The sequence below is a fragment of the Protobothrops mucrosquamatus genome, unplaced genomic scaffold, assembly GCF_001527695.2.
Source record: "Protobothrops mucrosquamatus isolate PMUCROS unplaced genomic scaffold, P.Mucros_1.0 scaffold76, whole genome shotgun sequence".
NCBI classification, from domain to species: Eukaryota; Metazoa; Chordata; class Lepidosauria; order Squamata; family Viperidae; genus Protobothrops; species Protobothrops mucrosquamatus.
In genome coordinates this window covers 951,196-978,468 of record NW_015386453.1, presented here as the reverse complement: position 1 = coordinate 978,468, position 27,273 = coordinate 951,196, and the positions used below count along the sequence as shown (strand labels likewise).

Below are 27,273 nucleotides of genomic sequence, written 5' to 3'. Positions count from 1 at the left end.
GGCAGCAAAAAGCCGCACGCCCGGCGGGTCCCGGCAGAGGAAGACCCGGCCGCCCGAGCCTTCTCGAGCGCTCCAGCTCCGGGGCCGGACAACAAGAGCTTTCTCTGGGCGCGCTACGGCGAGATGAAGCGGCTGGTGCAAGGTGGGTCGCCGAATAGGAGCGAGACCTTTCCCGCTTTCGTGGGTGAGGGAGAGCCCCTGCGGAAGTTGCTTTGGGAAACCGGGGAGGTCCTCCCACCGAAAGTCCCTTTACTTCGACTCTCTTTCCGTCTCCCCCGCGGCGGGGCCGCTTCATTGTCCTCTTCGGTCTCCCAGCCTTTTTCTCCCTTCTGAACAGGCTCCCGTTTAGGGCCGTTAACTTCGAGATTTCTCCCTTCCTAAAGCTTTCAACGGGGCGATTCGTCTCCGAAACGCCACCCGGAGTATCTCAGTGATCCACGTATTCCGCTTCTCGTATTCCTGAGTGCCAAGTTGGATGCCAGGCTTTTTGCGCACGCCCGAGCTTGCACGTCGAAAATGTTTTTGATCGTTGCTTGCACCATTCCTTATTTTGTCGCCTCTCTCTTGACCTGACGGAGCTTTTTTTGAGGGGGCGAAAGGGGTCTTCATCGAGAGCTTTCTCCTCTCGCTCCCCTTGAAATCTGCTTTCGAGAATTGAACGCCGACTATAATTTGTCGCCCCTTTAAATGAGAACTTCGGTCTCTCCTTTGCACCCTTGTAATGAATCTGATGGCTTTCGCGCCTTTCCTCTCCTCCTCCATCTATTTTTGGAATTTGAGGTTTGCTCCGAGGTCTGGTTGTTTTTCCCCCAGGCATTCAGGCTGGCTTATCCCAGCTCTCCCTCCCTCCCTCCCCCTAGTTTGCTGGACGTGTTGCGGGTGGGAGGGAGTGATTTGTAGCAAGTTTATACAGTATCGCTTTGTGTCTGGTTCGTAGGGAGGACTTAGTGGGAAGAAGAGAATAACAACAGAGAATCCTATGAGGCGTTGAAGGTCAATTTACTGTGATATGTTCCCACAATCTTATTTACGTTGCTTTTTCTGCTGAGTATATATAACATTTCATGCATCTAATATCTCCAGCTGATAGAGTGTTACAAGACTCTTGATATTAAGGAATTAATCCTTTATTTTCTAAGGTGCTTGAAGTGTCTGTTCTGGCTGCAACAGCTTTTCTACTGCACCTAACCAAGGCCAACAACATTTTTTCTTGCTGCCTCCAGGTTCCCTTTATCTCATCTAAAGCCCACCAGAAATATATTTGTTCAGGTTTAAAGTAGTATTTTCTCACTCCAGTACCATTCGTTTTAAGAGTTTCAAAGTGCATTTAATTGTTCTGCAAACTGAAGGATGGGTGAGTAGTGCTTCAACTCAGCCGTAGAGAAAGCCCAGTAACTGCAGCTTTGGTGGACTTTTCCACTGAAGTTAGCACTCTTTCAACAGATTAAAGTCTGCATGCAGAACAACAATAATTTGGGAGAGTATATGAAAGCATGTTATCTTTGCTTTTCAAAAGCTGGTATGTCTAACTCAGGGGTAGGCAACCTTGGCTCTTTTATGACTTGTGGACTTCAACTCCCAGAATTCCTGAGCCAGCATGCATGGCTGGCTCAGGAATTCTGGGAGTTGAAGTCCACAAGTCATAAAAGAGCCAAGGTTGCCTACCCCTGGTCTAACTGTTCTTTAAGCATGACCCTAGAAAAGAAGATCCCACTTTTGTCAGAGCAACGTTTCTTCTAAGAGTATAGTTGCTAGACCTGGGTTTTGAAAGCATGTCTGTGATATTTCATCTCTTTATCATCTGTTGTCTATTATCTAGAACAGGGGTATCCAACCTTGGCAACTTTAAGACTTGTGGACCTTAGTTCCCAGAATACTCCAGCCAGCCATGATCTAAAACAGGGGTGTCAAACTTGCAAAATCATATGATGTGTTGTGACTTTTTTCCCCCATTGCTGGCAATGGCAGGCCGGCAATTTGGAATTCTCCCTCTGTGTAGTAGATCTAATCTCCTCCAGAGCAAAGGAGATCCAAATTTGTGTAAAGAGTAGAGTGGTGCTTCAGATGTTGGTTGGGATCATTGGAGTTATGGTCCAAGCACATCTATCCAGGTTAAGGAAAATTGCTCCAAATGGTTTAAGAGTCCACTCTATCCACAACACAGATGGTCAACTTTTGAGGAGTGTTGGGGATGGTACTTAAGCCTTAGAGTTGTGCAACATTTCAGTTGGTAGGGCTGCATTATGCATGGGGTAATCTGTTTCATTCTTACCTTTTTTTTTTTTTTTACAGAAATGTAGTTTTCTACTTTTTGGGATAAACAAAGTAGTAAGCCTATGCTAAAGCATGCACTACTTTTTTCTTAGTTTCCCACCTGACTGGTGAAAAACAGCATTAATATAATTGGGGCCACTGCCAAATTGCAGTGGCACAAAGGACTTAGGATGGGAGTAAGGGCCACTAAAAAGGTGTTTGAGAAATGTGTGATCCTGAGATTATACTTGGTGTAAGTCAGCCCATGCTCTGTGAGGGTGCTGGATAGTTAATGCAACTAACAAAAGAAAAAAGAATGCATTTGTCCACTCCAAAGTTGTTACATGATAGCTGCTATCATACCGAACCAACACAACCACATGTTATTTATGATTCTGTATAAGGCAGCATCTTAATGTTTCTAAGACGTAAGAGTTATCTACAAGGCTTGACACTTCTCGGTTCCTTTCTGATATAGTCATGCTGTGAGGGATTCCTGTTAATGCTGAGTGTTCATGTAGCAGCAGTGATTTTTTTTTTCAAATTAATATGCAGTGAAAGAAAGTTGGCTGGTTTTGTCTCTGTGTGCTAGGATCGAAATATTTATTTTGGAAATCCACAATTATCCAAGTCTCTTCCTTATTTGCTGACTTCTTTCTTTCTGGCTGCTAACAAGCCTGCCACGTCTCTCCCAATCTCCTTTTCTCCTCCTTCTGCTACCCCCTCTGCATTGCATGTGTATACAATTTCTGCTTCCTTCCTACATATTGCCAGTTCTTTCCCAATATGCTGTGCCATCAACAGTCTGTACAGTATTGCAAGGTCACTGCCTGACTGCCTGACCCACTGTTATTTGTCGGGAAAAAGATCTTACTCATCCCAGGGGTTGTTTGGTTTTTGGTTTTTTTTATAACTGAGAAGACTCATTTTCAGTAAAGCCTGTTTCAGGGAGCTAAGCAGAAAGGATTGGGAAAAGTTCCCCCTGGACTTTGAAATTAGCTGACTCATCAAATGACAAATGGCAGCTTCTGCTATTAACCGGGTCAGCTTGCATATGAAAAGCCAACCAGTTCAGATTTCCAGTTGCATAATCACAAAACAACTGAAGCATCAAAATCTATGCTATGTTAGGAGTCTGGTGTCACTGATGCTGTTTAGGTAGCTCATCCTTGAAAAGTATAACAATTGCCTTGATAAATTAGACTAAAATTGGATTCTGATTCTAGTAGCAATGACTATCCAGCTTGTAGGAAGAAGCAAAAACTTTCAAGCAAGTTCTGAAGTGAGGGGAGGAGAATGTTCCAGGAAGGAAAAATAAAAGTTTAGAAGAAATAAGGAGACAAAATCCAGTATTACGTAAAGAAATATTAATTCCGGTACTATTCATCTCTAATATACTATGCCTGAAAGCTAGTAGAGAAGAAAATTGAGCAAGTACCTGTTTTTTTCTCAAGCTATCCCTGTCCCAATATCCAATACCCCAGGAGAAATGAGCCTATATGTGAATTTTTAAATAAATAAAGCAACAAATATTGCATTTTGGCTATTGCCATTGAAAGTTAGTAGCAGACTTCTCCCAACAAAAGATAATTCCAATTCTAAACCTGTTAGGCCACATATTCATGTATCTGCATGTTTATTTTTAACCTGTTCCTTAATCCCAAAAGAAACAGAATTCTTGCTTCCAAATAACTCTTTTTTTGTTGTTGAAAATTCAGTGGAACATCAATAGTTATTAATTTATTAATAATTATTATTTACAAGGGGAGTGCATTGATACTATTTTAGTAGGTCACACTTTCATATTACTGATTTACAGATAGCTCAGATCTATTAAAGTGCCATCGTGATATTTCTGCATATGCATGGAATCTGGTTGTTTTACTTAGTGATGAGAAGACCTGCTGCAATTGATGAAGGCCATATAATTTTGTATGTTTCAGAAAATGTAGCTGCGTACGAAAAACAGATTCAAGGATTATGATAAAACCCTACAGCAGCGATCATTTCTAGCTATCAAACGTACCAAACAGATAAATTTCATAATAAATTATTAGAATGAGAAATTATTAGGTGTATCAGTGTATATTAAATGCTAGCCTATTTAGTAGGATGGCTAATTAGGAACCTCCAATTTTGTTTCTGGTCATGGTTTTATAAAAAGCAAAGGACAAACTGTTCTAATTCAACATCTCTTTGCATCTTTTCTTCATAAACATTCTTTGCCATAGAGAACTCATAGAATAACTGCTGATGACTATATAGTCAGAAAAGTGATATAAATGTGCTTGGGGACAGATAGATAAGTTTAAAACAAGCAAGGGCACATTTTTTTAAAATTGACAGCTGAGGCCACAAAGGCAGGGCCATGATTGTATAAATGGGCAGGTTCAAAATTTGTAGATAAATGTTTGTTAAAATATAACATATGCCTATGTGCTGGCCAGAGTGTTTTTAAAACTGTCTGAAGTTGACATTCCTGCCCTTGGGGGAACCATGAACTCTGCCATTTTAAATAAGAAAAACACATTACGGGTACCCATTAAGTGGGCCAAAGACAAGCAACCAGTCTTACAAGAATTAAGCATATTAATTAAAAGCAAAATGCAGGCTGCAAAAAACTAGGAAGGTAAAGAAAGTATAGGAAATCTGACTCCCTGGTGCTGTTTTGGACTAAAGCTCCATAAACTCAAGGCAGCATGGTTAGTGACCAGGGATTATGGAATATATATAGTCCAAAATATCTAGAAGGAAGCTGGGTGACTGACTCTCTGAATTAGAATATTCCTGAAGTGTTTGGGATAGACTTCTGTTTAGCACAACATAGTGTACCATGTAATATTTTGTTGGCATTCCCATTCCCCTGCTTGGCAGTGATGCAGGATGGCTTTGGGTTGGGACACTGCTGAATTGCTGCCCTATACATTGAGTTTTAGTATACTTTACAAAACGTTTGGAATGGGATGTTGATAAACAGCAATAACTTTAAAGCATGATTTGTAATGCCTCATTTATTTTATTTTTATATTTTTTATTTCTTAACTGCCTATCTCAGAGAGTGGCTCTGGGAAGTGTACAATATCACTAAAATTAACTTTAAAATCAGAATTAATTTAAGATTATGAAGATTAAATCCTATGATTCTTCCCTCATAGGATTTAGAACATAATAGAAACAGTTTCATTTCATCAAGCCTTCAACTCCTTAAGCCTAGCATTAATTGCTGTCCATCTTGGGGGATCCTTTATTATTATGGTGGGTTTTAAAAATGATTTCTAATATATTGTAACCCATTCTGAGTCCATTGATTTGGGCAGGAGGTAAAAGCAACAAAATAAGTAAATTGGGCCTTGGCTGCAAAGTTCAACAGATGCCTTTGGGCAAATGTAATGTCTGTATTCAACCAGTTTTCTGTAGCTCCCTGAGCTTCTTTGAAGAAGAGTGAGGCATGGATGCTTGGATGGGATTTCAGAGATTATGACTTCCAAGGAAGAAATAGACTGAAAACGGCCCTGCAAAAAGCGAAGCTGACTGTCACAGTGGGAGAGCCAATTAGTAGACTTTTTCTTTACAATTCCTCTCCAGACAAGGAGAGGACTTGAGACACTCACAAGTGCTCCAGACAACTGCTCTTCATAACAAAACAGAAGAAACTGGCAGCTTTACAACTCTAGGAGATGAGGGAATAACAATTCTTCCTCAATCCACAGTTGGCACCTTTGAAATAACACTAAGTTTACATACATCTTTTCTAAGTACATTAGGAAATCATTGTTAACAGCTATTAGGAATCATTGGATCAACAGGTTTTATAGAACCAGGCAAGTCAATCGTTAGCAAAATATATTTTAGTACAAGGTTAAGGATTTAAAACATATTTTGGAATAAAAGGCAAAGGGGCAATTACAAAAATTTTAGAATGTTAGAAATGGATTGAGGATCCAAATAAATTTTAAGTGGAATTTTGGAACTAATTATAAAGAATTGTTTTCATGGGAAAAATGCTTTTGTTTTGAATTAAAAAAAACAACATAATACTTTAAAAGTTAGACACTAGAGGCAAACAGAAGGAACTAAAGATTACAACTAAAGAAGAATACTTAAATTTGATTTACAAACACAGAATGGAGCAAAATACCTTAACATTGGATATATTGAAGCATAGGTTTAAACAGTGGGTCCAGAAGTTAATTTAAAAAGTGTCTGCCTCTATAGATAGATTACATCTAAAGGATATTATGGAAGAGGAACAAGTCCTACTTGACCAGACTGAGACTGAGTTGAAAGTGGATTTTAAAAACTATCTCTCTGATTGCTTTGATGTCTCCCTTTTTGGTAATAGAAATGAGATGCCCCCTTTACCAACCCTCTCACAATCTCTGAATTCAGTTTCCTGCTTCACATAGAAGTAAAGTACCATGTATTCCCTTTAACCCATCTTATTTTCTGCCCCCTCCTTCCCTCTTTGAACTCTTTTGGTACATTGTAAGAGATAGTACTTGATAGGAGATGATTATCCACGTGGAAGGTTTGTTTGATGGACTGATTTGTATCCCACGTTTTTCTGTATAATTAAAGTTTCCCACAGTAACAATCTTGTGAGGAGGGTTGGGATGAGAGAGCACAACCGGTTTAAGGTCACTCTGCCAGCTAACAGAGGACTAGAACTCACAATCTCCTATTTTCTGATTCAGCATCTGAGGAGAACAAGGAAGACAACCTTGATGGAGGTATGCAAGCTCTGTTGCCAGATTGCAAGGTTGATGTTAGCCTTGCTAGGCTGTTCAGACCAGGAAATCAACTCCACAGGAAGACTAAAACCACTTTTTAATTGAGATTGGCTATAGTAGCAGAATCATGCCAGTCTGATTTTATTATGTTGCTTACTCCATCTTACAGTTCAATGAATTAGGGAGGAGCCTGAGGCACTTCCAAATGTTATCTGGCTGTTGTGAATTTCAGATACGTTTTATCCTTTTCACATTGGCAATGGAGCTTGTATAACTTAGTCAAGATCATCTTCCTTATTTCCCACAAAGCTTTAACCAAACTGGCTTGTAGCAACCATATGCTATGATAGCTTGTACTCCATGCTTCTCTTTCTTGATTTAGATTTGCTCCCACCTGGTGTCTGCAACCTTCTGAATCCTTCAACTATCTACGCCAACAATGAGATTTCACTGAGTACCATCGGTGTCTACGGCTTTGATTATGACTACACCCTAGCTTTGTACTCCCCCGCACTCCACTCCCGCATCTACAACACTGCTAGGGACATCCTAGTGGAGCAGTATAAGGTACCCCCTGATCTGGGAATTTTTTCTTCTTGTTGACGAAATATTAAAGCAGTCAGGATTCTAGTGTCCTTGGCTTAGAAACTGGACAAGTGGGAAGCAACTTTTTTTTAAAAGTTTTTAACTATACAGCAATTGTATAATAAGTGGCATATTTTATAATAAAACCTACATAATAATAAAATAAGTTGAAGAAAGCAAAAGAAAACCTAAACTAACTAGAATAAAAAGGTGCTAATAAAAAGAAAAATGTAAGTAAAATAAAAGCTGTTACATAATGCCACACAAATAAATTACTGTAAACATGGAAGAATCCATTTTTAATTAACTAATTGAAAGGCTGACAGTTCAGTTTTCATTCATCCACAATATGAGCACTTTATTAAATTTCCAGCATAAAAGGAAGACAACCAGCTGAGCTTTTAAATCACATGAGACATATCTGACATGCCATAAAATTTGAAATCATTAATTGGGCTTTTATTTGTATGTGTGTGTGTAGGTGGGTGGGCTTTGACACCTGGCAACTGCCTAGATGAGTCCCTGCAGTTTTCATGGCAAGATTTCAGAAGTGCCTTTCCACTGATTTCTTCCTAAGACTGAGAGAGAGGTACTGGTCCAAGATCAAGGCTTGTACATAAGGCAGGACTAGAACTCACAACCTCACGTTGTCCAGCCTGATGCCTCAAAATGGCACTCTAATTGGGTAATATAGGATACTTCTAATTCTTTGTTCCAGTTCGTGCAAAGTGTCCAAATTTCTTTCTATAAATGACAATAGCAGTAAATGTTAAACTCATTAAAATCCTTCTTCAGTATGCTCAGTGCTTCTAGAATATTCAGGGTTGTGGAGGCCAAACAATAAAGACAGCAAGCATTATACAGGTAATCCATTGCCATGGTTAAGTGAAAATTGTAGTTCATTAAGTGAGTGCCTCCTTGGAACTTCCTGCCAGTGGGGAAGCTGGCAGGAAGTTTGCAAGTTCCAGATGGCTTGCAAGCAGGTTAGCTGGGAAGTAAGTGGTTGTAGCTGGGTAGGAGAGGGAACAAGGGAGTCGTACATGGTGTGAAGTTTTGGCATGAGCCCAGCGGGTCTTGGGGTGGCTGCTGCCAATTTGGGGAGAGTGCAGGGGTGGTTGGGGAGATGCAACACAAATGCAGAGGGACTTGGGGAGGCTGAGAGGGTGGGGAGAGCATCCATAAGTACAAGCCACTTGCCAAATGCCAGATTGTGACCGCATAGATCAGTGATGGCGAACCTTTTAGAGACTGAGTGCCCAAACTGCAACCCAAAACCCACTTATGCATCGTCGAGTGCCGGGTGAGTGTGACTCATTGGATGGGTGTGGCCAATTGGGTGGGCATGGCTGCAGTGGTAACGGCAGACTGGGTGGGACTAAAAAGTTCAATCAATCAATTCCAACTTTGCAAGATCTTTTTTTCCCTGCGAGAAGTTGAAATTGACTGATTGAACCTTTTTTTTTTGCACATGGCGGCGGAGGCCTAAAGCGAAAAGGTTTTATAAAACCCAGCTGAAGGCCTAGGACTGGGGTGACGGCACGCGTGCCCACAGAGAAGGCTCTGAGTGCTGCCTCTGGCACCCGTGCCATAGGTTCACCACCACTGGCATAGATGCTGGGAATGCTGGAACTTTAAGGACCAGATGTAATCATTACTCATTCAGTGCTGTTGTAATTTTGAATGGTCACTGAACAAGTGGTTATTAACCAAGGACTACCTGTAGTTGTATTTGTTGGCATTTAGCCATTATAGGCAAATTATATTCCTTTTGTAAAATCTCAAAAGTTTAATATTTCTGAGATTATAGCTGATTAAGAGTAATACTGTTTTTAAAACCACATTTTCCAAAGAAGACAACTAGCAGCCAGTTTAACATAATAATTGCTCAAAAAATTACTTTCTTGTAGAAACAAAAATAAAATGATAAAGTTTGCCCAGTAGAACTCAAATACTAAGAAAATGACCAAATTCTTACTATCAGTAGAACCAATAATTATACTGAATGACAGCTCTCAAATTGAGAGCTGGCAAATAGTCATTATCATCCTCCTTGTGCTAGTAAATAAAGTTAGAAAGTGTGTGACGGAGGATAGCTTGAATGCATTAGGGCCCGGGTAGACATGATAGGAGAGGGCAATATTTGTTTGCTTACAAGTCCACATGTAAACTGGTTATTTGTGTTCTAATGTTCTGATACTTATGTCAAAAAGAATGTTCAGATAAAGGAAAGCTGAATCAGCTGGGATTTTTGACTATGCTTTTTCCCCTTAAATGTACAGTACTTCTTCCATGTCCTGTACAATGAGAGAAGAGATCCAATTTGGAAAGCCCACGATTATGTACCTGATAAAACTGTATCCAATGGTTCCAAGCAGTTTGTTCTATCGATTGTTCAAGAAAAAATAGTTAACTTAAATTCCTTAGAAGATTGCACATGGTGACATACTTCTCTTTGTTTTATCACATCAGTACCCAAAGGGCATCCTGAAGTATGAATACTGGCCTAACTTTGCTGTACGGGGCTTACATTATGACATTGCAAAGGTGAGAGAGTGTCATTTGTGTTTCTGGGAGTTTAGCAAATTTGTCTATAAAGTCGGAGGTGTGTGTGTGGTTGCTTGCTTTTTCTATGAACTCCCCAGAAACCTTTAATTTGAGGATCCAAAATGGCAGACTATCAGAGGTGGAGGGGTGGGGAGTCACCATGAGAACCAATGGGAAGGAATAAATCCATGAAGCTCCAAATCTGATGCAGATTTATTTCCTGGAATGAGAAGGTCAGGGATCTTACATTCTAAAACAGAGGTCCCCAACTTTTTGGGCATCAGGGACCGCTTATGTGGGGAGAGGTTTTTCCGTAGACCGGAGGGAGTGTGGTTTCGTGTGCTGACTGCATCTCGCGGATGGGGCTTTGGTTGTTTGTGCAGACCAGTTGCTGGCGTGCTGCGACCCGGTACTGGTCCACGGACCGGGGGTTGGGGACCCCTGTTCTAGAATGCTATAGTACTTTGGGGGCTCTTTGCACAAATGTAAGAATATTCAAAATATCCAACCCAAATGCCGCAGGATTGCGGCCTAAGTCATGTAAATGCTACTGCCTTTATTATCCAGTAGCTACTTTTCTGAATAACTATGGCATATAAGTCATCTGTTGAAGGTCCCTTGTAAGCTTAGGACAAAAAAGCAATGATCCTTTTTTGTTTCTTTGTAGCTGACAGTATAGAATCCAAGGGACAATATTGTTGAATGTGGTCTAGTTGCCTGAAAACTTTTATGAAATTTATTTGCAAGGGTTAGGGATCCTAAGGTTTCTATGTGGGTCCTAACTTCACTTTTCCCTATCCCCTATAGGGCTTGCTCATGAAGATAGATGCATTTCACTACATTCAATTGGGTACTGTGTATCGGTAAGTATTCATCATGTTGGTTTCCAAATGGCTGGGTTGGTCAAGTTCAGACACTACCCTAGCTTCTGGCAATTCATAGTTTGCAAATTTATAACAGGCCTTGGGAAATGTTGTGTTTCTTCCTTGCCTGGCTTACACTGATAGTGTTTAGCAGTAATAAATACGTGATCCCAACTATTGTCAAACAAGGCAAGGGAAAGAAGAATTTCTTGTTCTGCATGAAGTTGGGTAGAAGCATTCATATAATGTTCTGGCTTCTAATTTTCAAACTGGTTAGCCTAATGACAACATGTTGGGTCAGAATTGAACTTAACTGTTATATGTCTGCATTGGAATGTATTTTATTATGCCTGTGAAAGGTCTTGTCCTTCTATAGCTGACACTTCATTTTGTGTGACCCAAGAATTATCCTGAGTTGCAAAATGTCTGATGCCTACTGTGATGCTGTTACAAGAATACCTTATTAAGATATTGTTATAATCTAACTCAGTATCTCTCAATCTTGGCAGCTTGAAGATGTGTGGATTTCAATTCCCAGAATTCTGGCTCAGGAATTCTGGGAGTTAAAGTCCACACATTTTCAAGCTGCCAAGTTTGAGAAACACTGATCTAACTGCTAAAGATACTCTGTTATTGTAATTCTAAGCACCTCTGTTCTCTCTTTTTTTTAACTTTGTGCAGGGGCTTGAAACCTGTTCCAGATGATGAAGTTCTGGAGATGTATGATGGCACCCATCATATTCCCTTGCACCAAGCCAGTGGTTTCTATGGAAAGGTAGAATTCCCAGAGCTGTCTAAACGTGTTACTCCCATGCTGAGTTTCCATTCCTAGACAAGCTGCCTGATTGAATGACATCTGGGCTGATTGTCTTTATTTAATCTGCATATTAGTGGTGTACATGAAATGGGAAAAATATATTCTTTTGAACTAGAGCAAACTTTATATCATGTTCATGTTATAGTTAGGTAGAGCCAAACCTAGAATCTTTTGATTGCTCCACATATTGAATGTAAGATGAAACAAGTGGGTCACAGCGGTTGTGCATTACCCCTTCTTTTCTTTTTTCCCATCAGCAGTTCTCAGCCCAACAAATCTCAACAGCACACTTACTCTTCTCTGAATTTTGGTAGTATCATTGCAATTTTAGTGTCAATATTCTTTCTTTTTTATAATATTTTTATTAAAAAGTACAATTAAAAAGTTAAAAACTGCTACAAAGTAAGAAAAAAAATAGTAAAGGAAAATAGAAAAGGAAGAAAGAATATAGTTAAGAAAAAGAAAAGAAATATATAAAGAAATGGCTTTCTTCTTTGTCACAAGTATAAACAATTTTAATAACTTAAAATACAACAGATCTTATTTGTATATCCCAGGGGTAGGCAACCTTGGCTCTTTTATGACTCGTGGACTTCAACTCCCAGAATTCCTAAGCCAGCCATGCTGGCTCAGGAATTCTGGGAGTTGAAGTCCACGAGTCATAAAAGAGCCAAGGTTGCCTACCCCTGGTATATCCAGAATAGCATTTATTCCATATCATTCTTGTAGACTGTTTTAAATCCACTTTCAGTTTAGTCTCATCCTGTCTAATAAAACTTGTTCCTCTTCCATAACATCTTTCAAACACAATCTTATCTATAGAAGCAAACATACTTAAAATTACCTTCAGGGTCCATTGTTGAAAAATATTCTCCTGTATGTCAACTGTTAAGGTATTTTGCTCCATTCTGTACTAATAAGTCAAATTTAAGTGTAATCGTTAAATTCCTTTTTATTCCCTCTAGTGTCCAGTTTTAAAGTCTTATTATTTTTTTTAAATTCAAAACAAAAGCATTTTCCCATGGGAAGGATTCTTTATGATTCATTCCAAAATCTTATTTCAAATTATTTGGACCCTTAGTTCTTTTCTTAGTTCTTTTCTAAAATCAAAGTTTTAATCACTTTTTTGCTGTTCATTCCCAAATAATTTTAAGTCCTTAAAGTTAAACTTTATTTTTGCTAAGGATTGAAGGAAACTCACTTCTGTAAAACCTGTTGATCTAATGATTCCTAATAGGCAGAAGGCATTTACCAAAAGTGATTAGAAAAGGAAGTATGCAAAACTAGTGTCCTTTCCAAAGGTGCCGACTGTGGTTTGATTGTAGATAGTTTTTCCTTATCCCCCAAAGCTCTGAACTCACTGTAGACCACTATTTTGTGGTCTCCTTGCAAGGAGCAATTGTCTGGAGCATTTATAGGCAATCTCAAGTCCTCATGTTTTTTGGGGAGTAATTGCCGAGAGCAATTCTTCATTCCACCATGATTATCAGCTCTGCTTTAATGTAGCTGTTTTCAGTTCTCTTTTCTTCCCTGGAAGTTGCTACTCACTTTCCTTCTAATAGCCTATATCTAATCTCTCTCTCTCTCTGCACTTTCCACTTAATCTATCTTTGTCCAAATTCCAGATTGTTTTGGATCAACCTAAATGTTGACTTTCTTAATTCTGCTTTTTGAAGGTTAATGGTGTGTGTGTTTTGCTAAAAAGCCAGAGGGTAGAACTGAGTAATCTTTAATTTTTACAGAAATCCTTCAGAGCTAACACTAAATGAATGAAGATCAGAAGACATTCTGGTCTTGTAAGTCTAATAATTTGTATCCCTCGCCTTCATTTTCTTTTCCTTCCAGGGTCCTGCTGTTAAGCAATTCATGGACATCTTCTCTCTGCCAGAAATGACACTCCTGGCTGTAGCCAATGATTTTTTCATCAGCAATGATATTGATTATGACCCCATCCATCTCTACAAAGATGTTACGGTATGTACTTCATCCCCCTTTGGCAAGCTTCTCCCTTTTCACTCTTGTTTGTCTAGGAGAACTTCTGTGTTGAAAGTTAGTAGTAGGAGGAAGTGCTGTTGGCTGGCAGCTGTGTGTTTTCTTCCCAGTTCTGAGTGGGGGGTGGGATTCTGGCAATTACCTTTGGGAGGTTTTGCAGAACATAGTGTCCTGTGTGGTTTGTCCTACACAAAATGGCAAGATTTTAGAGCCTGGAGTTCTAAAGACCCTGCATTAGCTCTGTTGGTTCCCGATTCTGTTTTTAAATAGAGCCTTTATTATAGGAGGTTGTGACTTACCTCACCAGAGAGGAACAGGCTGTCCCAAGCTGGAGGAGGACTTGGGACGTGCTCTGCCTGCAAAGCTGCCCGGAAGGCTTATCTCTAAACCCAACTGCTCGAAGGCGCACGTATTGAGGGCCCCTCAGCTTATGTTTTCAGCATGTTTTTTTTTTAAGTTAGAGACCGGAAAAACCATCTGTTCTGTCTCTCTGCCTCTCTGGAGCCTGCCCAGCCCCCTGATTCTGGGCAAGAGGTCAGAATTGGCATTCTCATAAATGTCGTTCTTTCTTTCCTGCTCCTGCCCTTGTCTTCAGCTCTGTCCCACCTGCAGAACCCTAGTCTACCACCGGAGAAATGTGAATGGCACTTCTGAAGTTTACTTAACATTGAGAGGTTATCATTTAATCTGTGTTCCTCTGTGTGTGTGTGTGTGAGAGAGAGAGAGGGGGGGGGGACAAGATTAGGTTACATGCTGTGCTGAACAGTTTAAGGAAAGAGAGAGAACAGGGTCAACAGAAGCAGATGTCCTGTTCTATAGTACATATATGTCAGTAGCCCCACTGTGGCTTACTCTCCCCCAACCCCAAACCAGCCTGAAAATTAACGTCATATACTTTGAAGGGAATTGAGGAAGAAATAAACAATAATGAGGGAGAGGGGAAATGGAGACAACCAAACCAGATAAGATCTTCTGTATTTTAAACATTTCTAGAGACGCAGCCTTTTTTTTTTTGCAACAAATAAAGAATTTCGTTGCAACTTCAAGATTAAAATCTGACTTTTTAATCATTGCAAGGCTAATGTGAGAAAACAGATTTGGCTAGACTCTGTAATGCCTTTTTTTCCCTACACATTTTTAAACGATTAGAAACAGCCTTGGGGTATTTTTCAGATCAAGTGAACCTTCTCAGCCTTCCCTCAGGCTGCTATTTGCATATGTGCAAAACACACAAATACAAGTTGCTTAATGTTTTGTTCCACAAGGACAGATGAAGGTTTCTTTTCCAAACCTTTTGCTTTCAGTTCTTTCTAAGATTGTATTTGTCTCTGCGTTTGTCTTGTTATGGTTCTGTTATGTTGTTTTAATTGCTTTAAAGGTTATATCTATTTTCATGTTTTAATTTGTGGTTTTAATTGTTACTTATGAATTACCCAGTTACTTTTTTTGTTGATGAAACATGTATAGAAATACTGAGAACAAAGAATAAAAAAGGATATATGTGATCATCATTATCCACAAAACAGAGTTATGGGGAAGAGTTACTGTCACTCCCTCAGACCACAGTTATCTACTGGTTATCTAAACCACATACACGCAAACACATAATCATTACTGCTATTTAAAGTTTTTTTTTAAATTTTTAAAAAGGAAATCAGATCACAAACCTTGAGTATTGTTTTCTGGTTTATTCTTTAAAGAAATAAAAAGCAGAGGAGAGGCATAAAGCATAACACTGATGTGGTCTCCCTACACATGTTGAAATGCAGCCCAGAGGCAGAAATGTCAGGGCCTACAATGTTAACATTTATTCCTGGAATTCATTTCTTTTCTTCTTCCATCATTTCCACAGGATGCCATCCGGGATGTTCACATTAAAGGCTTTATGTACAAGTGGATTATGCAGGATCTGGGTGAGTATCTGCTATAGCATTATTTCTAAGCCTTGGAAATTTTAAACTATATAAATTTCAACTCCCAGAATTCCACAGCCATGCTGGCTGGGAAATTCTGGGAGTTGAAGTTTGCACAGCTTCAAGTTGCCAAGGTTGAGAAACACTGTTATGGCATACAGGTATTCCTTGACTTACAATCACAATTGGGACCAGAATTTTGGTTCCTAAGCAATGAGATTGTAAAGCAAACTGTCATTTGACTACATCAGCGACTGCAATCCTGGCACTTTCAGCTGCCAGTGTTAAGTGAGAACCATGAGTTGTTTAGCAGAGGGAATTCTAGGTAAGGAGTGCAGGGGTGCCTCAGGTGGTTGGGGAGGCCCTGGAAAACTAGGTGCAGGCCATGTGTGAGTTGGGGAGGTGCTACCGTGCAGTACAAAGCTGCAGCCACTCCTGGAAACCTTAGCCGTCCCAGCTCGGCTCAGCAGCGTGGCATAAAGTTGCTGTACCCCAGGAAGCCCCAACTGCCCACCCAGCCCAGCAGCACTTATGACTGCAGGGGTGCTGCTACTCTGCCATCTGCCTACCTCCCCTTCACCTCTCCCCGGATCTATGTCCTTTTTGTCGCCCTGCACAATGGCACTCAGCAGCAGCAACACAGGAGCTGGTGCTGAAGTAGAGGCCCAGAGCCTTCAGCTGTCTCACCTAGATCTCTACTTCAGACCCAGCTCTGCCCCTGTGCTGGAGGGCAAGGGGGCAATGGGACCTTGCACAATGCTGCTGGCATGGCTGACCACAGTGTGTGGGCTTGAGGCTGCATTTCTCAGTGGCAACAGTGGCTGGGGCTGAAGTAGAGGCCTAGGAGTGATGGCAGCTGGCTGAGACTGCTGAAGGGCCTAGGCCTCTACTTGAGCACCAGCTCTGGTGCTGCCTCTGCCAAGTGCCACTGTGCAAAGTGGCCAAAAGCGTATAGATGGAGGGAGATAGGCAGCTGGGGGGGGGGGGGGACAGCAGCACCCTTGTGGTTATAAGAGCGCATGGGCTGCCAAACACAAAAAAATTGATTATGTGACAGTGGGGTTGCTGCAATGACTGTAACATTAAACCTGGGTCACAAATCCATTTTTTGTAATGCTGCCATAATTTGAAATGGTTGCTGAGCAAGTGGTCATAAGTCGAGGATTACTTGTAATTCTTAAAGGCGTCTGTCCATCTTCCTTCTTCCAGAACAATACATCCTGCACGGGGATGAGACCTACGCTGTGCTGCACCGTTTGGCCAAAAATGGCAAGAAACTCTTCCTCATCACCAACAGCCCCTTCAGCTTTGTGTGAGTTTGAGCATGCCTTGGTCTCTAAGATNCCCCCCCCCCCCAGGCATTTAGCTTTAGTTCAGCTGGTGAGTTGGATTGCACTCCAACTTTTTTTGTCTGGATATGAGTTTCTTTTTCTTTTGCTTATTTAATTATTAGCTTTACACTCGTTATATCCATTTACCTGGCTCTTGTTATCCATGTTTTGTGTTTTTTATGTTTTTATGCCTTTTGCTGTATACCCCAGAATACACAGCAAGAGTGTATACCGAGTATATAATACGGAGAGTGAGATTGGGCAGTACCCAAATTTGATAAATAAAAATCAATTCTGCCTTTCATTCAAGAGCTCAAGAATGCGTACATGGCATTCCTTTTTTCCCCACAACAACATAGGAGAAAATATATAAGGTCGATTCATTAATTAACCATTATCCTGAACATATCATGCTTTCAGATTCTCTTTAAAATATCCCATTCCTCGTTTTTCTTTCTCTTAGCTGCTCTCTGGTCCTCGTTGGCAATGTGGGATGGGAGAATAAAATCCCCAGATAACTCCCACCCTCAGTTATGTGGGAAAACAGTGGGTTCAACCCACTAACATTTTATTCATTCTTCTGAAATTGAGGCCTTTCCCTGCCTCATCCTTGGCTGTGAAAGTCCACTGAACAATGGTTGGTGATTTATTTTCAGATGGAAGGAGGTGTTATCAGAATGGCAGAGGGACCAAGCAATAATAATAAATAACAATAAAAAATAGCTGCAGTCTCAAGTATTGCCGGATCTCCTGAGGTTTCCTTCAACTCTTTCCACACCTGTAAATGCATTTGCTCTACATCTGTTTTAATTTAATTATTTAATTAATTTATAATTTTAATTTAATCTAGATGGGCAACATTTTGAGGTACCACTGATGATAGCACAACATGCTGAGGGCTTTTTTTTTGCCAGCTCTTTTTTTAGTGAGTTTAAATCAGCATTTCTGAACCTTGGGAAGTTTAAGCTGTATGGACTTAAACTCCCCAAATCCACCAGCCAACGTGATTGAGATTCTTGTTTCACAATTGCTCCCTACTCAGTACTTTTAGTACCACTACCCCCCTCCTAATTCTCTTCCTTTTTCTCCCTGTTTCCCCTAGTGATAAAGGGATGCGATACATGGTGGGCAAGGATTGGCGAGACTTCTTTGATGTGGTCATAGTCCAGGCAGACAAGCCTCATTTCTTCAATGACTGTGTCAAGTGAGTGTTGCATATGTTGGTTTCTGTGTGGGGATGAGCTAATACACGTCCCGAGGGCATATGATACCTTTCTGGTTATTGGAATTTGCACACTGCTGCACGTACGTTCTGATGAATTATACCCAAGTCAGCAATTTGTGAGCCATGTTTAGCTTCATTGACCCCTTGTTTTGTGGTGTTTCAAGCCCCTGAAGATTGGCTGCAGAAATGCAGCTATACACAAGGATTAAAAAAAAAGCATGCTAGGAATTTAGTTCTCCCCTAATGCATTTTAAAAAGGCAGACAAGGGATTGACATTTCAATCCTGCCTCTGCCAGTAATATCACTGTATCACTATCATGCTCCCTGCAGTTTACAGAACTTCCCCAGTTTTTTTTTTTAAGGCATGGTCTGTAACTGCAACATTGCAAAAAAAAAAAAAAAAAGGTAGTGTGTTTCTCAGTGCTGCCATTGTTGCTCAATTTCTGTGGAGAGTAGACAAATCAGCAAATGTTGTGTGCTGATAATATGTGGCTTTGGGGGACTGTCCTGAGTAGATAAAGCTCAGACCTGAAAGCACAATGAAAAGAAAACTACTCAGGCTAAAAATGAGGGAGCTGTTCCTTTAAGACCACGAGGGCAAAATATCCTGCCTCTGACTACTGGCAGAATTCTTTGGTTGCAGCATTTCATTTGCTGGTTGTTGGAGAGGATTTTTCTCCTGCATATATTTTAACTTCTCTATTCTAGCACTTCCTTTGTTTTTCTTTCATTTTTAGATTTTGTTTTTGGTCCCTCTACCCTAAATCATCATCAGCTTCATTTTTTGTGCAACGATAAAAAGTAGAAGTAGAAAATTTGAACTAACAAATGCTGACTGTATGAGAGAGGCTGCAATGAATTATACTAGAACTCTGGCCATTACGTAGGGGTTTTTTAAAATTCTCTGTGCAAGACTTGCTTTAAACGCTATACCATGTCTTTTCAAACCTCTAGATATGTCAAAACATTATGTAATGAGTGTCCAACATTCCTGAAGGGCACTTGATTGGGAGAGGCTGCTGAACAAATACATTATAAAATCAAGATTCCTAACTTACTTTTGCTTTTAGGATCTTTTGATACCCACCAGAAATTTGCAGAAAATGTGCTACATAGGTGTAACATACAGCAGTGTTAATGTTTCCTATAGAGTAGTGTTTCTGAACCTTGGCAACTTTAAGATCTGTGGACTTCAACTCCCAGAATTCCTCAGCCAGCATTAGAGAATACGTGCCTATGCATGTGAGAAAAATAGTTCTGTGGATTTGGGGGTCAGAGGTTAGGACTCCTGTGCTGTCCTCCCCTTGTATAGTGGAAAGCAAAAGGCCTTCCCGGCAGCCTCCCCAAATGATATTCATTTTTCCTTCCAGGCCTTTCCGGCGACTGGATAGCAATGGAGATCTGCAGTGGGACAAAATAAATAAGCTGGAGAAAGGACAAGTGTATAAACAGGTGAGGAATGTTGACATTAGGTGGTCTGTGTTTCTGAAGAATCAAGATAATACTTATATGCAATATGATTTTAATATCTTGATCCTTGAGTGTGGTTAACTCCATCAGCATAAAAAAAAATGAAGACTGCTGTTGGTGCTTGGTGATGTTTCCTATTAAATTACTAGATAAGATAAGATAGGATAAGATAAGATATAAGATACGATAAGATAAGATAACCTTTATTGTCATTTTTTTAATGTGAGCACAATGGCACACATCAAAAATGAAATTTAGTTGCCCTAATTATCCACCTCCAACCCTTTCAACCCCTTTGAGCTTCTTGGAGAACTTTGGAGGGATAGTAAGTCAGAGATCTAATGAGATGAAGGAGGAATCTCCTCTCTAGTTGCTATCCTGAAAGGGCATAACAGCCAGTTAGCCCAAGCAGAATCAGCTTTGAATATATATGCTCCTCCACTTCCTCCTTTGAGATTTGCCCTGTGGGTATAGAGATGAGAGAAGGAGCATGAGGACATGTTTCAGGAATGGCAGTACTGGGCATCTGTTGTGGCCTACTTCCAAGAAAGGTGCCACCTTCCTGGAGTTTTGGACCTCCTCCTCCTACTACTGATGTTCCTCTTTCCAGACACCCAGCCTACCTACCATCTCTGTCTGGGACAGAGGGTGGGGTGACAAAAATAAGAACAGCTGCCAACTCTTGCTTGGGCCTAATAATTTAAGTTTGAGGGTGGAGACTTGGCCAAGGTGGAACAACTAAGTGAGAAAAAAGGCAAAAGGGGGATTGAGTGTTATATGGTAATTTGCTCAGAGGTCTCTTGAGTCCCGGAGACAGTGTGGGGCTAGTTTTTCTGTACCTGCAGGATATGAAGGGGAACTTTCCCTTTTTCCTCTGTTATATAAAATATTGTCTAGAAATGTTGGTCCTGTATCCAGGGACTTCTAATTATTTTAATGCAATATTTCTAACTACAATATTAGGGCAACCTTTTTGACTTCCTCCGGCTCACAGGCTGGCGTGGATCCAAGGTGCTCTATTTTGGCGACCATCTCTACAGTGACCTGGCGGTGAGAGCTTTGGGCATAATCCTCTGGGTCATGAAGAGAGGATTGGGTGGAAGTTGAGTCTTTTAGATTTTCTTCCCAGCTCTGGGACAAGAGTGGGCTGAGTTACGGTGTGTAATGTCTCTCACGATCCTATAAATCTTTTCCATTATGTCTCTCTGCCCCAGGACCTGATGCTGCGGCATGGCTGGCGGACAGGGGCCATAGTTCCTGAGCTAGAAACTGAGACAAAAATGGTCAACACAGAGCAATACTCCCAAGCACTCACTTGGCTACAAGCCTTAACTGGATTGCTGGAGCGAATGCAGGTAGGTTAAAAACTCAAGATGCTGCTTGTCTGTTAGGACCAGAAGGGGGAAGATCCCAAATTCTTGATGGAACCAGTGTGGAAGAAAGGTGCTCCCTGAGTAACGTAGGGCAGGGAATACTTAAAACCGCATCACAGTCAGTTGCTCTCAGGCCAATTAACTTAGAATCAATGGGACCTGAGCGACTAATGAGCTTCAGGGGAAGGTAAAATTAATTCTAGGGGAAGTTAGTTTAGTGAATGTTGAGAGATGATGGAACAGTAATTACAGGGCTGTCTAACTTTTTGGTTCTTTTCCTGAAAAGATGTTTCAAGATCCCGAATCCCAGCAGGTGCTGCAGGACTGGATGAAGGAGCGCCAGGAACTCAGGTATTTTATTTCTTCTCCCTTCTTTTTTCAAGGGCTTCGGTATGCTGGTTCAGACTTACAAATTAGCTACTTTCCTGCTTGCCCATTAACAAATAGGAACTGCCTCCATCCTACTGAACACAGAGGTTTTAAGCTTTTTCTTACAACGTGAAATTGTATGCAATACTCTGTTGCTCTTTTCAGCATTAAAGTATGAGCACCCAGGCCTCTAAATCCTGCAGGGTTAATTGGGACCTTAATTGGTGGTTTTGCCTTTTTTGTGTGGTTTTAATCTTTTTGTTTAATTCTAGCTCCTCTTTAGTTTGACAGTTTATTTCTGCTTTTTGGTCTCTTCACCTCTCCTGGATTCATGATTTCCCACTTCAGCTTTGTTACAGTTGGTATAATTTGAGCCCCACTCAATTACTTGATCTAGTTTTTAAAAAAGTTATTTATCTTTAGTCCGGATTCAACCCCTGATTCTCTCTATGCTGTTGAAACAAAGTTTAGAATTTATTTTACCTTTTCCACTTTCTCCCCCCAGCATCAAATCTATATTTAAATCTGGATGCAGACTTACCTCTACATGGTGTTACTTTGTAAAGTGTAACAAAGATTTATATTATAGCATTGGCTTTTGTACATTGTCCAATTGTGCTTAAGCTGTAGCTCTCATCCACAACTAAGCATCCGGTCCAACAGCAAAAATAAAACTTTATTTTGGTTATAGACCAGTCAGCAGCAGGTTTTTCTTCTCTTTTCTCTGGTATACCTTATTTTCTAAAACACATTTGATTAGCAATGTGGAAAACAGAATTGTGAATTAGCTAGGCCTCTTTTCAAGTTTCATTTAAAGTTTTAATAGATTGGTTTCAGGCTGGTTACACAGGTCCAAACATGTCCTTTATTGCATATTTGTAATTTCCTCATGGAATTCTGTTTTGTGTTTACTTGACTGACTCATTTATCAGTCTCATTCACTCTTTCTGGATGGGCAAAGCCATGTAAATAGAATCTCTCATTGCTCCCTTAGAACCCAAATCACCAGTTGCAGTATCTTGAAAAGCAGAGCAAATAAATCTCCTGTTAATCTGGAGCAGCTAATTTCTCCTTCTTCATTGCAAAAACTGCAGTGAGCTATTGGCCACAATTACATTGTCTTCTTGATTCTAATGATTTTTTTCCCCTTCTCAATCATGTCTGATTATAAAGAGACTGCCTGGACAAGTCTCTGCAGTTTTCTTGGCAAGATTTTTCAGAAGTAGTTTGCCGTTGCTGCCTTCCTAGGGCTGAGAGAAAATAATTAGTCCAAGGCCATCCAGCTGGTTTTGTGCCCAAGGCAGGACTAGACTCCACACTCCCAGTTTCTTGTCTGGTGCCTTAACCACTGCACCAAAGTGGCTCTTATGACTTACCTCTTGCCAAATTCTACCACAAAGCTGAGCTGTAAATGGCTAGACATGGAATCTTGCTTGAGCTCCAGAAGAGAAACATGAATTGATGGTGTTGGAGAACAGGGACAGAAACATAAATTTCGTCTCAAATCTTAAATATTCAGAAGCTTTCTTGTAAAGCATGCATTAAATAGTCAAAGAAAATCACCTTTGATGTAAAAGTGACAAAGTAGGCAACAGATCCTTTTTTGAAAATAGTGTTCCGGCTTCTGTACAAAGACTCAGCAGAAAAATGACCTTCATTCAGTTTTGGGAAATCTCCTCTCCCTTGTTTACATTAATATAGCTTCTTAAATGGCATTGATAACATCATTTGTGAATTGCCTTTGTGCTGTTCAGAAACCTGGGGAATTGCTATTTGTTTAAAAACTATGTTCTGATCTTACTGTCCTTTGATGCTTGAAGCTAGTTGAAATGTCACAGCTAGTTTAAATACACATTAAAGAAAATCCCAGGCATGACTGGCAGTTTTAACAGCTCTGCACCTGCCTTATGCTGAGAGTAATTATTCTGGTGTTGAGTGGTATGAGCAATAGCTTCCTTTTGCACATGTGCACCTTGACACGTATAGACACTGAAAATTCCATGAAAGAATTACAAGCACAGGCTTTGCTGTTGTGAATCATATCCCATTTAATAAGGGTAGGGTTTTGTGTCTGTAGAGTTGCCCTCTCCTCTGGTCTTTATGCTCTAGGCATGACATAAGCTCTTTTAGATTATAGTAGGGCTACGAATTGTTTTAACCACTGAGTTGCATGAAAAAAAAACCTAGCTCAGATTGTCTGATAATAAAGCAAAGGAACTCTGTGCTTAGAAACTATTAATACAGAAAATTCCTAATCACAAAATATGTAAGTTTAATGATACAGTAATATGAAACAGAATTCTCTGATATACTGTAAATATAGCAGTGCAAAATTGACGAAGATAAATGGAAATGATCTGTGTGCAGTTATGTAAGATAAAACATTTCTTGGATTCTATTCTTACTTGGCTATGGAGAGGACTAATATGTTTTATATGCTTTGTCACTCCATACCCCAATCCTATTCAGCAGCAACTTTGTGTTTTGAATATTCAGGCATAATATCCAGACCTTAGTAATCTTTGTAACCATAAAATAATGTTAAACCAATTCTAGAAATGAAAAGACAATTTGGAGCTAAGGGCAGGCAATGTACAGTATAAGCCTTAGTGCCCTCTAATATTTTCTTTTAAGAAGCTACATATTGCAAGATAAAGTGCAATCTTCTGTCATCTTTATTTGGAAAACAATCACTGGCTACACTGCAAGATTGTTAGAAAGTAGAAATGATGCCAGCTGCAGTTTCAGTTTTGTACACATACACATTTGCTCAGAATAAAATAGGAAAGTTGGTTATTCAATAAACAGAAACTTGGCGGAACCCAACCTTCTGATACTGGATATGCTGTGATTGGCTATGTCCACCCTAGAAACCCTGAGAACACCTAATTCACAATTATGGCTTCAAGGTATAAAGGTAATGCAATGTAAAATCATTTATCTTAAATATTTGTATTAAATTAAAGCCTAGATTCTTAGAAAATTGTTTGATTTAATCTTTGTAGTATTTTATTCAGAAATTCCACCTTGCCCTCTGAGTCATCTTTGGAGAATGAAATCCAGCAATCCTGATTGTCTGATCCCTCTTTCTTTTCTTTCTCCCCCTGCATACTGTTACAGGGCACTCACCAAGAACCTCTTCAACCCGCAGTTTGGCAGTATCTTTCGCACGTGCCATAATCCCACATACTTCTCTCGCCGCCTGTGCCGTTTTTCGGATGTCTATATGGCTTCCCTCAGCTGTTTGCTCAATTATGACCTCAACTACACCTTTTACCCACGACGTACCCCCTTGCAGCATGAGGCTCCCCTTTGGATGGATCAACTCTGCACAGGCTGCATGAAGACTCCCTTCCTGGAAGAGATGGCACATATCCGCTAGGGACCAATTGGGGAGAAGTTTGCAGGTGGTCGCGCTCCTATTTTAGGGCAGTGATGGGATGGCTTAAATCTTATATGGTTCTTTGTATTAGAATCAAATCTATGGTCTGTGGTTACATGTCAGATTTACAAAGCAAGGGGCCTGTTAAGCCTTAGTGAATGCTTTTCAGCATTCATTTTTGCTTATGGATTTAAGATGTACCTTTGAGGCTCACACCGAGATTTAGCAAGTCTGGCCCATTGTTGTTTGCTGAAACATCAGCAGCTTCCCAGTGAGCGCTATAAAAGAAGAGGCCCATGAATGAAGCATTGTCTGCCCTTATTGCCAGCTAGAGAGTTTGGAATGTCCATATACACAGAGAGAAGGGGCTTTGGACTGGCCCAGAATCTGTTTGTTAGTTCTCCCTTAGGGTGGGTGCTTCTCCTAGACAAATATGCTCAGCGTATGCTAGGTGGAAGACCTTGGTTTTGTTGATCGGTACACAAAGTTCTCGTCCCTTGTAGAGCCACATATATTTTGTAGTGTTTGAAGTTTACATTCCCTCCCCAACTGTGAGGTCTTTTTGTGCTTGTAATGGAGAGGAGAACAGGGTGGGAAAATGGGGTGAAGGGTGGGGGTTCCTGTCCTGTAAGCCCTGGGAAGGACAGGAGGTGCTATAGAGGGGATGGTATTTTTAGCTGATGACTGGAATTTTATAATGTTAATAAAAGAGCAGTGTGAAATCCATGGCTGATTTGTGTTCTGAAGTTGAGGAATAAGAGCAGGAGCTAAACAAGTTATGAGTTTGGTTTGCCATCGTGGTATTTTTCTATTCTTTTTGCAAATTTTATATTTTTATTAGTTTATCAAAATATAAAATACAAAAATACAAAGCAAAATGAAAACAATGGGAAAACAGGGGAGGAAAAGGGAAAGAGGAAAAAGTGTAAGGGAAAAGGGAAAGCAAAAAGAAAAGCATTGACTTCCGATTTCTTTTGGAACAGTAGAATAAGGTCATAACATACCACCTCGACTTTTTTACTTTTACATAATATATACTAGCCATTTCTATAATAACAAACCTATCTAATCAGCAAAACCTAAAATCAAAGATTCATTTTTTTCCACCACAAGCACAAAGTCCAAAAGCTGTTTCCAAGTAGAAACAAAATTAATTGTATTCTTTCCTTTGGTCAAAGCAGTCAATTTCACCACCCCTGCTAACTCCCATCAACTTTTGCAACCATTCGTCCATTGTGGGAATGAAAACATCCTTCCATTTCTGTGCATAAAGTATTCTTACTGCTGTCAACATATATAAGATCAAAATTCCAGTTCTTTTTCAAGTTTTTTATCCAAATTAAGCCTGAAAGAAAAATATCTGGTTTTATCTTTATATTCATCTAAGAATCTTCTGTATTAAGATGTGAATCCTACTCCAGTATTTCTTTGCTTTGTCACATATCCACCCAAAGTGATAAAAAGTTCCTTCTTTACATTTGCATTCCCAACGTTCATTTGAAGTACCTTTAAATATTCTTCACAATTTTTCCGGTGTTAGATACCATATAAAAATCATGCAATGCTTTACATACATACATTTTCAGAGCATCTACAGCTCTATAATGGAGACATATAGGAATGTAATGCCACCTACAGACTATATGTATAATTTACAAGTAATATCCACATACTGGGGAGAAAGGTTTTTTTTTTAAGATTAAAATATTATTCAGAATTATGATATCTTCACTTTGCAGTCTATTTGTAATTTATGATTATCTATCTCTAGAACTTAGTAATTTGTTTCATGGCAAGATTGCTCGTAGGCAGGGCAAGGTGATTAGGAAATCATTGCATGCCACATCATTTGCCAGAGCCGTCTCTGTACAAACCTGTGACCACTAGATAGTAAAGGCATAGTAAGTCAACCGGTAGCTTTTCAAGTAGGTAGATTTGACCTTTCATCCAATTGGCAATGTAAGAAGGGTGCTTGTTATTTGCTATGCAGTCACATGTCTGCAGTCTTAAATGGGTTTATGTTTTAAAGTCTCAATGATTTTGAATAAAAGCATCTTGCACCCATGCTTCTAGCAAAAACATACATATCTCTTTGTCTGATCCAACTCACAACAGAGCCACCTGTCTTCTCCCATCCTGCTACATTATATACCACAAATTACAGAAAGTCAATAGCTTATTCAATATTTTTTTTCCATTGCTTCCTGTGAATTTTTGGTTTTTTTTACAACAAAATAAGGAAAATTGTACTGCTTGGACCAGGTAAAATTAAACCTACCGTCTTAAACTTGAATAAAACTCAGTACTGCAAGCTTTACTGCCTGTTGTGAAGCACAGAATCAAAAAGGTGATCAAAGACAGAGTTCACAATATGAAGCTGTGCATTGTGCTTAGCACAGTAGCTCTAGAAAAGCTTTAAGGATGA

At 39.9% G+C, this 27,273-nt stretch overlaps 1 protein-coding gene across 2 annotated transcripts; it reads left to right on the top strand.

The window, feature by feature from the left end:
• Window positions 1-25,570, top strand: LOC107284216 (5'-nucleotidase domain-containing protein 2). Of its 2 annotated transcripts, XM_015812240.1 has the most exons (14): window positions 1-142; window positions 7,366-7,550; window positions 10,038-10,112; window positions 10,920-10,975; window positions 11,657-11,750; window positions 13,638-13,766; window positions 15,637-15,697; window positions 16,907-17,009; window positions 18,131-18,232; window positions 19,625-19,706; window positions 20,688-20,774; window positions 20,939-21,079; window positions 21,384-21,448; window positions 24,587-25,570. In XM_015812240.1, exons 1-14 carry the CDS (start codon window positions 124-126, stop codon window positions 24,846-24,848), a joined length of 1,461 nt encoding a protein of 486 aa, XP_015667726.1. In that variant the 5' UTR covers window positions 1-123; the 3' UTR covers window positions 24,849-25,570. The 2 variants fall into 2 exon arrangements, with proteins under 2 accessions (XP_015667726.1, XP_015667725.1); XM_015812239.1 differs by lacking the exon at window positions 1-142 and having other exon boundaries at window positions 7,284-7,550.
• The last annotated feature ends 1,703 nt before the right edge of the window (window positions 25,571-27,273 follow it).